At 47.1% G+C, this 14139-nt stretch overlaps 1 protein-coding gene across 1 annotated transcript; it reads right to left on the bottom strand.

Moving 5' to 3' along the window:
• Positions 1 to 9941: 9941 nt before the first annotated feature.
• LOC104084099 (ankyrin repeat and SOCS box protein 1-like) lies at positions 9942 to 13378 on the bottom strand (the record flags this gene model as incomplete). Its single annotated transcript, XM_009587819.1, has 3 exons — positions 9942 to 10075; positions 11979 to 12364; positions 13291 to 13378. Coding segments are annotated over 3 exons (608 nt in total), but the record flags the coding sequence as incomplete, so codon positions are not given.
• Between the last annotated feature and the right edge of the window lie 761 nt (positions 13379 to 14139).

Genomic DNA, 14139 nt, shown 5'->3' with positions numbered 1-14139 from the left:
CGGAAGAGCCAAATTCACAGCGGACACCCATTGACGTCCTGTTTGCCAGCGCGTTTACCATTTTCACTGACCTTGGAAATGAATGCATCACCAATTAAGTAATTTCTTCCAAACGGCAGGGTGGTGTTGTCCATATTCCCACTGGACCCCGAAGAGGATCCCACGTGAAAGGACGTCCAGCCAAGGCTGCCCAGCGAATTCTGTGCTGGTTCGGAGTGGAATGCTCACCATGCTTCCGTGGCATTTTAAATGCCGGGAAGCAAACACAAGCCTGCAGCAGTTCACACCAGCACAGAGCTCCTTTCAGTGTTACGGATGTCGGAATGCACAAATAACCTCTAACTGTCCTATTTTTCGTCTTTGGATAGCATAACATTATGGGATTCATATTTACCTGCACCTCATTTCTTTTGGCCTCTCTTGATGCACGGACACATACACAGAGTGACGAGGAACAAGGTTCATGCACCAGCAATGGGAACAGCAAAACTTCATAGCGTTGTTTGCATTGGCACAATGGGTTTTGCTGACATCTTCGCATCATTCATAGTCTACGATGCATGAAATATTTAGGGTTATCACTAAACCGAAAGTTTATGGACTAAACCCAAAGTTCACTGAACACCCAGCAAGAACAACTCCCAGCAAGAGGGACCAGACATTGTCTCAGGCTACCGAGTTAAAAATAATTCTCAACTTTCAGATTTCACAGATAGCCTTTAGGCTACGGTTCTGGTTTGAATGATGGGTGATTCAGACAGGGCACTCTAGTATTGTGTCCTGAAGGCCACGGAGATGCTGCAGCAGGCAGGGAAGGAGCAGCTGGCACGCGTGAAGGTGCAGATAGAATCATGGAATCATTTAGGTTGGAAAAGACCTTTAAGATCGTCAAGTCCAACTGTAAACCTAATACTGACAAGTCCACCAAGTCCAAGATGACCCACCTCCAGACTGGTGGCAGTCGCCAACTAAGGCAAAGAAGAACCTCTGCTTTGATGCTTTGGCTTTAAGAAGGTTTGCACTAATGGAGGTTGGTAATTATAGGAACTGATATTAGGAGTGGAGCTAGGGTAATTGGAAACTTCTGCTTTCCTAGGTCGTATTTATAGGAGGCTTTATTGGTTGCTTTGATGAAGGTAAGGACTCAAATGCCTTTAAACAACAGAAAGTCTTAGAACACATTTATTATAAAGCAAAATTCCTTTCCAGCTCGACAAGAAGTATCTGGAGGTGCGTGTTCAAGTGCTAGGGTGGTGTTGAGATGTGAGGAAGATCGCTGTTACACAGCCACGCAGTCTCAAAGACTGCAGCATCTCAAGACAGAGTCAGGCTTTTCTTGGCCCAGCAGCTTCATCCTACCAAGCACTGCCCGGCAATGAAGTGCTGCTCAGAGATGCCACCGCGCACCAGTGCATGACCAAGGCTTCGTCGGTCATCTGTGCAAGATGGCACCATGCTGATATGCCCTGGACTGCTCTTCAGAGCATCTACCTGTGAATCTCGGTGGTGCCCAAGCAACCTTGAAAACATGCTTAGTGTCTACTACATCACACAATCTTTAACCTCATCCTAGGGGAATGGGGAACAAAGCTTTCATTTAAAAAAACCCAATAATTCAAACAAACTAATTTGATGTATATCCCAATCAAGACCAAGTCGCAGCTACCATTAGCAATTCGAAAATGAAAATTTAAAAAATTTATTAAATTAAATATTGCATCTATTGCATCATGAGACTTTCCACTACAGACAGTGTCATGGAATAACATTGATACGATCAAATATAACAGAAAACTTTCAGAAGCTGCTTTCGTACTGATAGGAAATGTTTAGTTGCTGAAATTTTCCCAAATTAAGACTTGTTGGTAAAAACTGTGTTTTGTGGGCAGTGAAACAAGGGATGAATCTATTATTACATTCCAACTGCAAACAAAAACAGGCTCAGAAAGGCCAGAAACACCCACAAAACAATCCACCCCACTCCCTGTGCCTCCTTAATCTTCCGTGCCTCCAACCGGTACCACAGCTCGCAATCCCGTAAGTGACACCACTACATGGAGCTAACAGCGCTCAGTGCTTTTAAAGCAATTTCTTAATTTAACTTCCAATTTATGAAGGCATTTTACCATCCTTCAACTCTCATTTTCTCTGAGCAAATGCAGACCCTGCTTTGCAAAATGTTAAATAAATGGATGTCGCCAAATTATTAAAATTAAAGGCAAGTGCAGAGTTGGCCAAGCGAATCATGGCTGGAAACCAGCTTCCAAAATTCCCTTAGCAGCTTTCAAATGATTGTGGAAAGATGCCATCAGAGAAAATGTCGTGTCTGCAAGCATCGCCTCACCCTGGTATGTTTGGAAAGCTTATAGAAAGCCTGTGCCACAGGGAGCTGACTGTGTACAGATCGTACATCATCCTGCTACCTTCTAGGGGATGGCCGAAGCCATTAATCAATGACAACAGTTGTCCTACTCCATCTTATCCATCTTGGCTTTATTTTTCTCTCTGACTTCCTAGTGACAGAAGCATCCTATGAAACTATTTGGAGATGCTTGTTCCTGGGGCTCACAGGCACGCACCACCTGCCACTGTTCCCTTCTTGCACGAAGATTTTAAGCAAAGGCTTACCTGAGCCTTGTGGTAACTCAGAGCCTTCGTTAAATGTACATTTGATGGAAAGTGTGAATTTCCAGCATTTTACCTGTAGATTTTCACCACTGTGCAGCGCGTTTCGCTGGCGCTTTCTTGGTTTGGACTTTTTAGTACCTTTTTAGGATAAAGATCATGGCACACGTGAACTTCTGGCCAGGCACACTCAGGCTGGCTGATTTTCTGTCGGAAAGATTCGTCGTGCATTTTACAAACACCAGATGCTCAATGATGGGAAAATAAAGCATACTTTCCAGTAAACAAAAGCAGATTTCATTTGTCTCCGAAGCATAAACAACAAAAAAAAAAGTGAAAAAAGTGCAAAACAGAACAGTACAAATCAGGCTCGTACATACGCGTCAGGGGGAAAAAGTGCTGAAAGCAGCGGGAAATGCGTGTACCTAGAGACGGGTTAATGAGCTCCGCAGTGCAACTATGGTCTCGGGGGGTTGCAGCCTCCTTTCCCCTGCGCTGGGCTGGCGTGGGCGCAGGAGCCGGGCACCCCGCGTGTGCTGCCCTGTCTCTCAGGCACACCGCAGGTGAGCCGCGGACCTCTTATTTTTCTTCCAGGTTGCAACTTGCAGGGGACAGAGAGCTCATTTGGGAGGGAAAACAAGCCTGAAGGAGCTGATAGGGAACAAAAAAAAAAAAAAGTTAAACAAGCAGGGGCTTCCCCAGCAGCGGCTGAGGGAGTGGAAGTAACGCGTGCTAGAGGAAATGCTTTGAGACTGCCTGAGATTTACCGCAGTCTTGGTCGGTTCTCATAGCCCCGAGCAAATAGTTGAGCATCACACTGTGCAAGGCCAAATCTCTTCCTTGCTGCTGCAGGAAAGGGAACTCCACATTAGATCTTAAGATAAGATTAATGAGTGTGAGTAATAAGGAAAACGTTGCAATGCCGTTATATAAACCAAAGACAGACTCACGCATGAGCTCTTCTCCCCAGACATACGTGAAATTCAGTGAGAGGTGACCAGAAACTCCAGCCTATCTACTCCAGAGAGATAACTGAGAGGGGACACGTTAAGAACATGCAAAATCACAGCTGGAGTCTAGCAGCCCTTTAAACAATTCCACGTTGATTGTCCCAAGGTTTGCAGCTCAGACACACAGATCTCTCCCAGCTGACGACAAATCTCCTGTTCTTTCTAAGCTGTGGCACAGAGATGCTATCGCTGACCCACCACCCAGCAAGGTTGTGGGTACCAAGTTGGGGTGGCTAGTGCACGAGCCTGGGGGGAGATGCACCGGGAGGCAGGAGGGAGCCACTTCTGATCTAGAGGAATATCGAGGCTGGAGATGTCAGAATTTCAAATTAGGGCTTGTTATGCTTTGTTTTTAATCACCATCACCATAATTCCAAACCATTTGATTGTTTTCTTCCAATTTAGGAGAAACTCTCTTTTTGCCTTTCGAGGAAATGCAGGCACCAGCTTGGACAAACATCTGCCATTTTTTTTGCAGGAATCCTAAAAAAGGGACTGTGCCCTTGACTGGAGATAGCTACAGGGACTAAATCCTCAGGTACCCGAAATGCCCCTTCTACCACCTGAGCCAAAGAATGCAAATTGTCGGGGTGTTGCAGATGGAGCCTGCACATCTGCTAACCCCTAGGAAGAACAGAGCAACCATCAGAAATGCTTGCAGCTTAAGCTTATAGGGAGTTTTCCAATGAAAACGCCAGAAAGAGCTAAAATCAAGATATTCTGAGGAATTACACCAACTTCAGAGTACTTTCATGCCAGGACAAACTGAGGAGCTACATTTCCAGAGCTGGGTACAAAGTAAGGAGGAGCAGAAATGAGAGGTCTGAAGAGCCTTCTACAGCCTGTTTTGAAGGACCAGGTGGAAAGCCAAGAGCTTTGGGCTGCTTTAACCAGCAGCAGGTGACAGCAGCCACCTTGCACTGGCACACGCTGCCACAGCACCCCGAGGAAAGAGTAGGCCAGCACCGCTGAGAGGACATGCGAGCTTGTGAAAGAGGATTTGGTGGGGGAGAAGCTCCAGAGACAGGGCTCCTCTGCACATCCACATCAGTTTACATTTTGATTTGGCTGCCATATCCCCCCTGAAAATTGCCCAGGGGTGGCAAGGCAGGAATTGGCAACGGTGCAAGAAACCACTGCCCAGTCCCTGCCTGCTTGCCTGTAACCCCCTTGCAGGCAGCACGGTTCTCCGGCCCCCTCCAGTGGCTACAAAACATGCGGAGGAGCCAGCTACAGCCTCCGAGGCCAGCAGGATTCAGGCTTTTGCAAATCCAGTCCCTGCTCTGAGTAGGGACTGCATAGAGTAGTAGTCTCCCTTCCCATGGCGAGGTGAATAATGAGGCAGACAGCCATGCTCTTGCACTGGAACATCTTTATTCAGCTACACATGGATCCAGGCCCACCACAGATACCTCCTATCTGCTCTCAGATCTGACCTTGCTGCTGTGCACAATCATTTTACACCAGGCAAAATCAACAGACCACTGATTAGCTCTAACTGAAGCGGGGACTGTGTCACCTCTACTCTGTCCCGTGCAGGTTCTTACACTGCTTTCTTTGCTGGAACAGGAAGGGCTAAAGAGGTGCTGTAACTCAAAAGCTGGTTTTGGTGTAAAAAGTGCTTTACTTGACTTTGGGGATGGGGAAAAAAAAAAACAAAACCCACACTTCAACCCAACAGATGCTGTTCCTCTGCCTTTTGCAAAACTCCCAAAGAGCAGGAAATTATATCTGGGTACCAGCATTTTGTGCTCTGGAAATCCTCTATAGTAACAAAGACAAGAAGAAAGCCCACATGAAAAAGACTGCTTTGGATCTGCTTTGCTTCCAGATCTGTTTTGGTTCTTTAACCATTTTCCAAATCTTGTTATCCTATCCCACCCAAGCTTACAGCAAGGCCACACAATGCACACTTCATATATTATGCAAAAATATAATAGGCATTCTTCAATATAGGGGATGTACACTGCAGAAATGTTTAATTTCCCACCATGATACGCATTTGTTACTCATATTATCTGAGTATGCCCCATGGACAACATGGAAAAGAATACCTTTCCAAAAGAGTATGCTTTGCTACATAAGAGGAAATGGTGAAGTCCGAGTTAAGGCAAAAGTAAATGCTGTTTATATAGTGTGATGATAAATAATATGCACATATTACTCAGATTTCATACTAGAAGACTGTTGTTTCTTGGGTTTAAAAGGACAGGGACAGCCAGAGGATATAGGTTTTGGCCCTACAGGACATGACACCAAGGTCTATGAATATCATGAATCTATTTTGAGATTCATTATTATCTCTCGACAATTAAAATTCCAGCTCTTCTAAGTCTGCCTATTAAACCACTTCACTTAGGCAAAGCTGGATTTATGTAGCATCAGCAACCAATGTCCATAGGGACAGTAGTCTTTGCACTTACAGCTTAATATTATGTGAGTTTTCCCCCTGAGTTGGACTCCCTTCAGGCCCTCAAGCCAAATAAAAGACCATCCTGGTTTAACACTGAGACCTTTGCAGGAGGCACACTCCCCCAATTAAGATGGGAGTTGGATGGGTAGTCCAGGCAAAATGTCTCCTGCACTTCAAAGCTTTGATTCTGCAGATGTCCAACTGATTGATGAACTTCAGGTTTGTTTGCTATTGGGTTGGGAGAACCATCCTTTGACCTGTGGATCAGGGGCTGGAGATATCCGTGGTCAGGGGAATCCTTTGGACTCCACATCAGTTGGATTTGAAGACCCATGTAGTCCTTCAAGCTTGAGGTCAAAAGAACTACCCATACATACAAAGTTCAGCACACTGTTGGAGCACCATGATCATCATATCTCAAATTATAAATAAAGAATGGTAAAAATGGTCAAAGTCCCCACCCCCAGTATGGCTTGAGCTTACCAGTGGGACCTACAAAGGAATCATATCAGTACCAGGTATTGACTCTGTGCATGGGAAGAGGGTGCTCTTCTCAATTTCACCCACATGGGAGTTACGGTTCTGGGAGGGAGCAGAGTTACTAGACTGGTCAGGGTGCCACTGGCTGGCTATCCATAAGCATGTTGTAAGACAGTGTCAGTCAAAGGCACAACAGTCAGCAAATCAAATACTGAAGGCAGCTATAATGAAAATTGTAACAGAGGCTTAGCTTTAATGAGATACTCAAGTCACATCAGGCACTGTGTTAATCATGCCCATAACAACTAAATTCTCCGAACTTCTTTGGGCCACCCTCCATCATCCACACCATGGCATTTCACTGTTGCTCATTCCAGGCGGAGCCAGCTCTCCCCAGAGGAGCGTATGCCTTCCACATTCACCCTACTACCTTCTCCCAAAAGGTACAAATGCGTGACCGGTTTGCAAAACTGTCTGAACAAGCGAAAATCAAGGGGGAAAAAGCCGACCCAAGAAGCTGTTGCCATGGCATTTTCTCAAGACAACCTCCCTCGTTTTCCGCATCTACACTGGAGCTAGAGAGTATACGTTTGGCCTGCACTCCTGCAAAACATTATGGTTCCACCAGCAAGGTGACAAGAGGCTTTACAACCTGTTTGCATCTTTCAGGCATGTTAACACTTCTATAAAGCAAGCGCACAACTCTCAGGCAACATGCTCATGGGCTGCCCTGGCCTCCAGCATGGTGAAAACCTAAACCATCTGCAAGCCTGAAAAGGAAACAGTGCAAAACTGCTGCCTTCTCACCTTGAAAGCACGCCTACGGCTACACATCCTTGCCATTATCTCTCACCTGATGAGGGTTTTGAAAGGATTCTTTGCTTTGGTATCTGAGCACTGAGTGTAACCACCACACTGTAGCCTGTTCTCAGCAGTGCCAATTTTGCCACCTTATCCTAAAATCAGTGAGCAGAGCAACGTAAGAGGCCAGCTGGACCTTCCAGGCCTGGCCATGGAACTGAAATAACAGGAAACAATCAGGGACTGTGTTTTTCCTGCCCTTCCTCCTTCTGTGAAAGCATCTTGGAAAGGCACGTGTTCTTCAGCAGATAATAAAACATACAAGAAAGTCCATCGTTGCTTACCGAACTCCACGCTAAACACATCCCATAGTGGGAGGACCAGAAACTGAACTGTGATTTTGCATTCATTTATGCCTCTGGAAAAAGAACATTTTGTGACTAGTGTCAAAACCTGGGGGGCAAGTCTATGGGGCAGCCTTGAGGATCTGCTCCTATAGAGGCAGGATAACAAGGGCTGTCGGCCAAAGGCATTCGAAACCGAAATGCAAGGCAGCTTAAACAACCCCACTTCTCTATTACAGCAGCGGGTCAAGGAGAAGAGCAACCAGAGCTAGATCCCATTCCCAGAAGGGGCTGTCTTACTGTCCTTGACATCCCATGCTTAACTCAGCTCTCAACAACAGGTCCCTAGGCACCAATACCATACAGTAAATAAATCCCCAACATCTTTAGGATCACATCTGGAAAAACACCCTTGCCAACTGCATGAGCATGGGAAGAACATCTGGCAAAGAAAAATTGTCCAAAAAATCAACTTAAAACACAGGGACTAGAAAGAACTTGAATCAGTAAAGTAAAAGCAAGTACCAATTATCACCTGAGCTTTTACCCAAGATCCTGAGGGACCATTATCTCTGTCCTTCTAAAGTTGCTATTCTGACAGTGTTTCCTGTACAATGACTACATCGCTACCTTTAAGGAGCTGGCTGAACCTGAGATCCCGATGAAAGGCTGTTGACTCACTGCAGAATGACACTCTTCTGTGAGCTTGTGACATGAAGGTAAACAGCAATGTAGAGGCACTGGAAATCAAAGGAGCCCAGGCTGCTGGATGCAACACTGCATTTAGAAGCACATAACCTCTCCAAGACAAGACAAAAAGTCCTTTCCTCTCCCTTTTCCACAATGCTGGTAGAAGCAGTATGCAAACAAAAAGACCTGTTAAGTGGATCTGGGAGGGTTTTCTCTGGTCATACCACCACCATGGGATATGGAGTAAAAGGTAGGTAGGAACTTCTATTTCTACGTGCTGTGCATTGTCAGCTACTTTACTGGGCCTTCAATAACATCATAATCACTGCAATGTTGCAAGCAGGCAGTCCAGAGATCATTGTGGTATCTTTTTCTTCATAATCACACAGATATATTCACAGGCATTGCATCAACTACCACCCAGCACAGCAACACAACAGTTTAATTTAGCAACCCCTCCACTGTTGCTCCTGGTCACTCTCAAGTATTCAAACCCATTTTACAGTGAACAGATTAATTTAGCCATTGCTTTTCCAAAAAGTACCCTAGAAATCTTTCAGGTTCACATACTGGCTTCATCTGAGTATCACAGTTCTTGTCCCACCACCACCGCAGTGGTGACTGAACCATAGGGATCACATCCCCACAACAGGCTGTGTAGCTATCAGTTTCCAGAGGTGAAACTACCTTTTCCTCTTCTCTTCACGTTTTCTCATTCGTGCTACAGCAGTGGTCACGAGGCTTGACCCAGTCCCAAACAGTCGGGAAGAGGAGCGGCCAGCCCCTGCCTTGTCCATCACAGTGCTAGAGGGAGAGCCAAGCTGCCACAGCAGATCTGGTGCTCTGCAGAAACGACTCAGACAGGATAGGATTACATATTCTGCTACTCTCCCATCTGTGCGATGGGGCCTCTACATGAAGAAAGCCAAGTCAGCAGCTACCTTGCAGCACGTAGAGATGGATACAATTCTCCAAGTAAAACACGGCACTGGACAGGAAACTTGATGCGTTTCACACCAGAAGAGGACAGAAGAAAATACACCCACTTTTACAGCAGCAATCACAAACTCCATAGGGAAGAGAAAGGCCAGGTACTGATGGCAGAAAGAGAACAGTGCTGTTGTAAAACCCTTACAAGGCAAGGAGAGACTCCCTTGTACACTATAGGAAGAGGAAAGGCTTAAGTACGGACACTTTCCCCATGCAGAAGTGTCGCTGAGACCCGAGTTGTGTGTAACACAGAGCAATAACAGAGGTAGAGTCATAACAAACAGACATATGCTAACTGCTATAGTATATATTGTATTTGCTCATGTAACAGCCACACACGCTTTTTGGCCTCATCGCTCAACCAGTTGCAAACAAGAGATCACCCGTTAGATAAATTGTAGCTTAAGAATAGACACACAAAATCACTGCACCCTAAATTTGTAGGGAAAATCACAGGGGCAGGGAATTATGTGCACTCCATGAGCAATACAGTATTTCACTGTGGAGGAAGGGTTAGGACTGGCACCTGGCTTTATCAGCGCACTCATTTACCAAATCCAACTGTCCCAGAAAGCAGCCAGTTGCCCTTTAACTGTGTTCGTGAAGTAAAAATTGTTTAATGGGGTCTGGGATTGGAAGGATATGGATCAGATCCAGACGAGATTTGCCAAGTATTCTTCGTACAGCTATGCGGCAGAGAGACAAGAGGCTCCGGGTGCGGCCTGCAATAAAGAAAGCAGAGAAAAACTATTGAGGGACAGAGAGAGGAAGAGAGAGGGATAACAGCGTGTAAATTGTGCTGAGGTCTGGCTGACAGCTGAGGAGCCATTTACCCCTTCCTAACGCCGAGGCTACGTCCTGCACAGCAACACGAAGGCAGCGCAGGAGAGCTGAGCATGCACAAATCCTCCCTGTGAGGAGGCCAAACCTTTTGGCCAAAGACTTGGAGCAACGACAGCTGCCACATGGGCAGTTTGGAAGGGCAAGCTGGAGACCGCATAGGGTTGTGACCATGGAGCCGGTCCCTGCATGAGAGTTCAAGAGATCATGGCTGAACACACACCAGGGGAGGTTGTGAGCAGCTTTGTACTAATCAGATCATTCTAAAATTATGTGGACTTTATTTTTGCTCTAAACCACCCCCTGGGAATCAACAGCATTGACAGCCAACTCAGGCTTTATCCCAACTTTCTTTTGAGGGCTTCGAGTTCATGGAGAGCTCTTCCAGCACAGGGACAAGATGATGGTGGTGTCTATGTTGATTCAGGAACTGGACCTCCAAGGCACCACTCCATTATCCTGCATGCTCTACCTGAGGAGTCCCATTTGCCTCCTAAACCCAGGCTTAACGGAAACCACCTGCTCCAGCTTATGTGCGCCTCTTCTCAGCAAAAGTCCAGGCAGGTTTAAAAACCAGGCACGTGCAAAGCTGAATAACTTTGGGGTGGGGGCTGGGGGTTGTATCCCACATCCTGAATCCCTTTCAAATTTCTCTGGAGTTCAAGAGGGAAACACCACTTCCGACCCTGGTGCAAAGCCCTGGCCTTCACCAGCTGAGCCTGGTGGTTTTACGAGGTGCTGCCCTTGCTGAAACAAGGGTGCGCACTACATTGATGTTGCTTTCTTATAAGAAGAAAGAAATAGCAGGTAAATTTAGGCACGTTCAGGTCTGAGGCTCTGGTTTACTTCTTTTGTAACTCATTTGCTTCCCAGAGGATGTTAAATTCAAAAAGCCAGGTTTTTCCCACCTTCTTCCACCACCATCTGAGCTCCCTCCTGACACTTGGTACTACCATTTGCGACTTTACTTCCCAAGTAGCCTGTCCAGATACAACTACCTCTTGGGTCCCTCCCTGGACCCCCCTGCAGAGCACAGGGTCACTCAAGAACAGTGAGGGCACATCTGCATGGCTTTGGAGAACTGGGTCTCACTGGATATGCCATAACCTGCCTGTGGTTTGCAGACCCAAAGCCCAGCTCTGATAGGACCTCACTGACTAAACCTTGCCTCAGGCTGCTGAGGACATGGTTAGGCAATGGAAAAGAACTGGGAGAAAGATAAAAAAGGTAAAGTTACCAACAGAGGTTGGGCTGCTGTGATAGGCATCATTGGTAGTTGAAGGACTCCAGAGGGAAAACACCACGTGAATGTACAAAATGCAACAGGAGAAAAACAGGGAGTCTAGCTGGAGGCTTATGGGGAAGCCATTGGGTTGAGTCATCAGTGTTGACAGAGCCGGAGGCAACACTGAGGATCCGTGCCAGGGAGCCGCAGAGGCCAGCCCCACAGTCCTCCTGCCTGATGCCTGCGTGGCCAGCAACAGCTCTTTGGGAGCCATATCAGGGGTGGTGAAGTCATTAACGCTCAGCTTAACAGCTTGTTAAATCCCAGTTATCTTTTTTGTGTGTTAGAATTGCTTTACACTTTTAAGTTAGCTATAACCTGTTTACAGGATCTTTTTGCACTTGGCCGAAGGCACTTGAACAGACAGACCCAAAAGAGGATGGTAACACCCACCCTACCAGCTTAACAGCTCCTAACTACCAAATAAACTCTCTAAAGAGTTGTCCTGAATCCAGATCTCAGTAAAACCGGTGCCACTTCAGTAAGTCAAAGCTGCTTACCCCTTGCTTCTTTGAACACCTGCAGAGCCTCAGGGTTGACTTTGACCCTTCCCGTGGATTCAACTCCCAAGGCCTCCACTTTCACCAGGTTCAGATCGGCTCCAAAGTCAATCAAGAGGTGGACGAATGCTGCTTCACAGCCATGCCGCAGGACAGCGTCCATCACACACACCGGGGAGCCCCGGGAGAAGCCTTGGATGTTGATGGGCCCGCAGCAGTTAAAATCCGGGTTGGCTCCTGCCTGGAGCAGCAGCCGGAAGCACTGGAGGTTGTGGTAGGCAGCGCTGATGTACAGCGGGCAGACCACCAGCGTGGTGAGGGGCCGCAGGGAGAGGCTGGGGACCCGGGAAGGGAGGTGGTGATTCACGTCCACGTCTGCGCCGTACCTGGGTGGGGAAGAGAGAAGAGCAGAGGTTTTGAAACAAGGGCAACAGCACCACAACTGCACCCTAAGGTGACAAAATGGCAGGGGATGAGGCTGAAGGACACGCGGAGGGTGAGCACCCTGCCTGTCTTTGGTACTTCTGGGGCCCACCACCCAAGAACTGCCCATACCTACCCTGAAAGGGGCCTGGCAGGGCTTCTGAGCAAGGATGCTGTATCCAGCACGATCTGATCTTCAAGAAGCAAAGCTGTTTCTCTGCCTGCAACAGCCCAGGCTCGGGAGAGAGACGCTGAGGAGCATCTTTCCTGGCCCTCCTGAAGGATGTGCCTAGCACGGCCTTGGCACAAAGGACGGCTCAGCCCTGAGCCAGCACCACATAATGTTGGATGTTAATGAGCCGGCTGGGGAGCAGGGATTTTTCCAAATGACTCAGTTGAAGATATGCAGCGAAATAACTTCCCCACCAGGATAAAACAGGCCAAAAGCAATACAGGCAATCGATCTGACTGTCGCAGACAGCAGGGAAATGGAAACAGAAATCTGTGCTCAACAGCGAAACATGTATGACAAAATCCTGCTCCCAAAGGAGCTGGGGTGGTTGAAATCCCATCAGAAATCCCATCAGGGAGTCAAAAAGGGGCCTTTTCCCTAGTATTCAGCTCAGCTGAAGGGATGTACCCGCCAACTCTCAGCACGTAGGAAACTGGAAAAACAAAATAATTGCGTCAGACCTTCCGCTCTCCCCATCCATCCTGCACAGCTCCATTCACAGGTTATATTTTATACTAGATACCGCACAAGAGATTACAGTTCACTGGCCAGCACTCCAGGCCCTGAAGGGGAGACCTCAACGAGCTGCCGCAGCAAACCTCTCAAGCCTTTTGCAACTGGCTCCTGCCTCACTCTACCCCACAGAGAAACCCGTACCTCACATCTTCGCTGCATGGTGCCATGGTGTCCCAACCGCCCCACAAGCCCTGCGGCCAGAGCAAGGCGGGCTCGGGCTTGCTGTGGCCTAGAGAAGGCACGCACGCAGGTAAAGCCCTGCTCAATGGACATCAGCATCATCATCAAACAGAAGCAGCGCCCGCAGCATACTTCTTTTTGGGAAGTAGAGATGGCACTAAGTTGTGAACAAGCAGAAAACAAGGCTTATTGGCTTTGGTTCTTTTCATTTTTTTTGAGGAAGTGAAGAATGCGGCCAAATAAATGGGAGCAAAAAGGCCAACTGTCGTTCTCTGGAAAAGCATGGAATTTGAAAAATGGCAATGCTGCGGAAAGAAGAGACGGTAGAAATAAGCACTTATTTCCCCCAGGCTGGGTAACACCCAAGCAGTGGGGACACTAACTCCATCTACTTCACATGCAGCTTGGATGGGAACAAGGAAGAAGACAACGCAATCCCCTAAGGAGTAGCTGGTTTTAATTGCAGCATTGCAGATCAAGCAAAGCCTTGTCCCTTCTCCCCACAGAGGGATAAAAGGTTTCTTCACCCGCCAGTCCCCCTCCCAAAATTGCAGACTAAGCATTCAGAGAACTAGATTTTTCTTCCTTTTTATCTTCCTAGATAGCGTTATATTCCTTTCTGCAGTTAATAAAACAAATAAGGAAACCACCTGGGGACAAATTCTGCCTCAAGGCAAGCACAGCTCTTGCTGAACCCAGTAGGGGCTGGTCCCTATCCAGCAAATACTTAACCAAATGCTTCAATTCTGAAGATGGGAATAGCCTCATTTAAACTAAGCACACTGTCATGATTTAACCCCAGCTGGCAAC

Source organism: Fulmarus glacialis, unplaced genomic scaffold, assembly GCF_000690835.1.
Source record: "Fulmarus glacialis isolate BGI_N327 unplaced genomic scaffold, ASM69083v1 scaffold7801, whole genome shotgun sequence".
In the NCBI taxonomy this organism is placed as follows: Eukaryota; Metazoa; Chordata; class Aves; order Procellariiformes; family Procellariidae; genus Fulmarus; species Fulmarus glacialis.
Note: the sequence above shows the minus strand (reverse complement) of the source record. Positions and strands in the feature narration are given on the sequence as shown.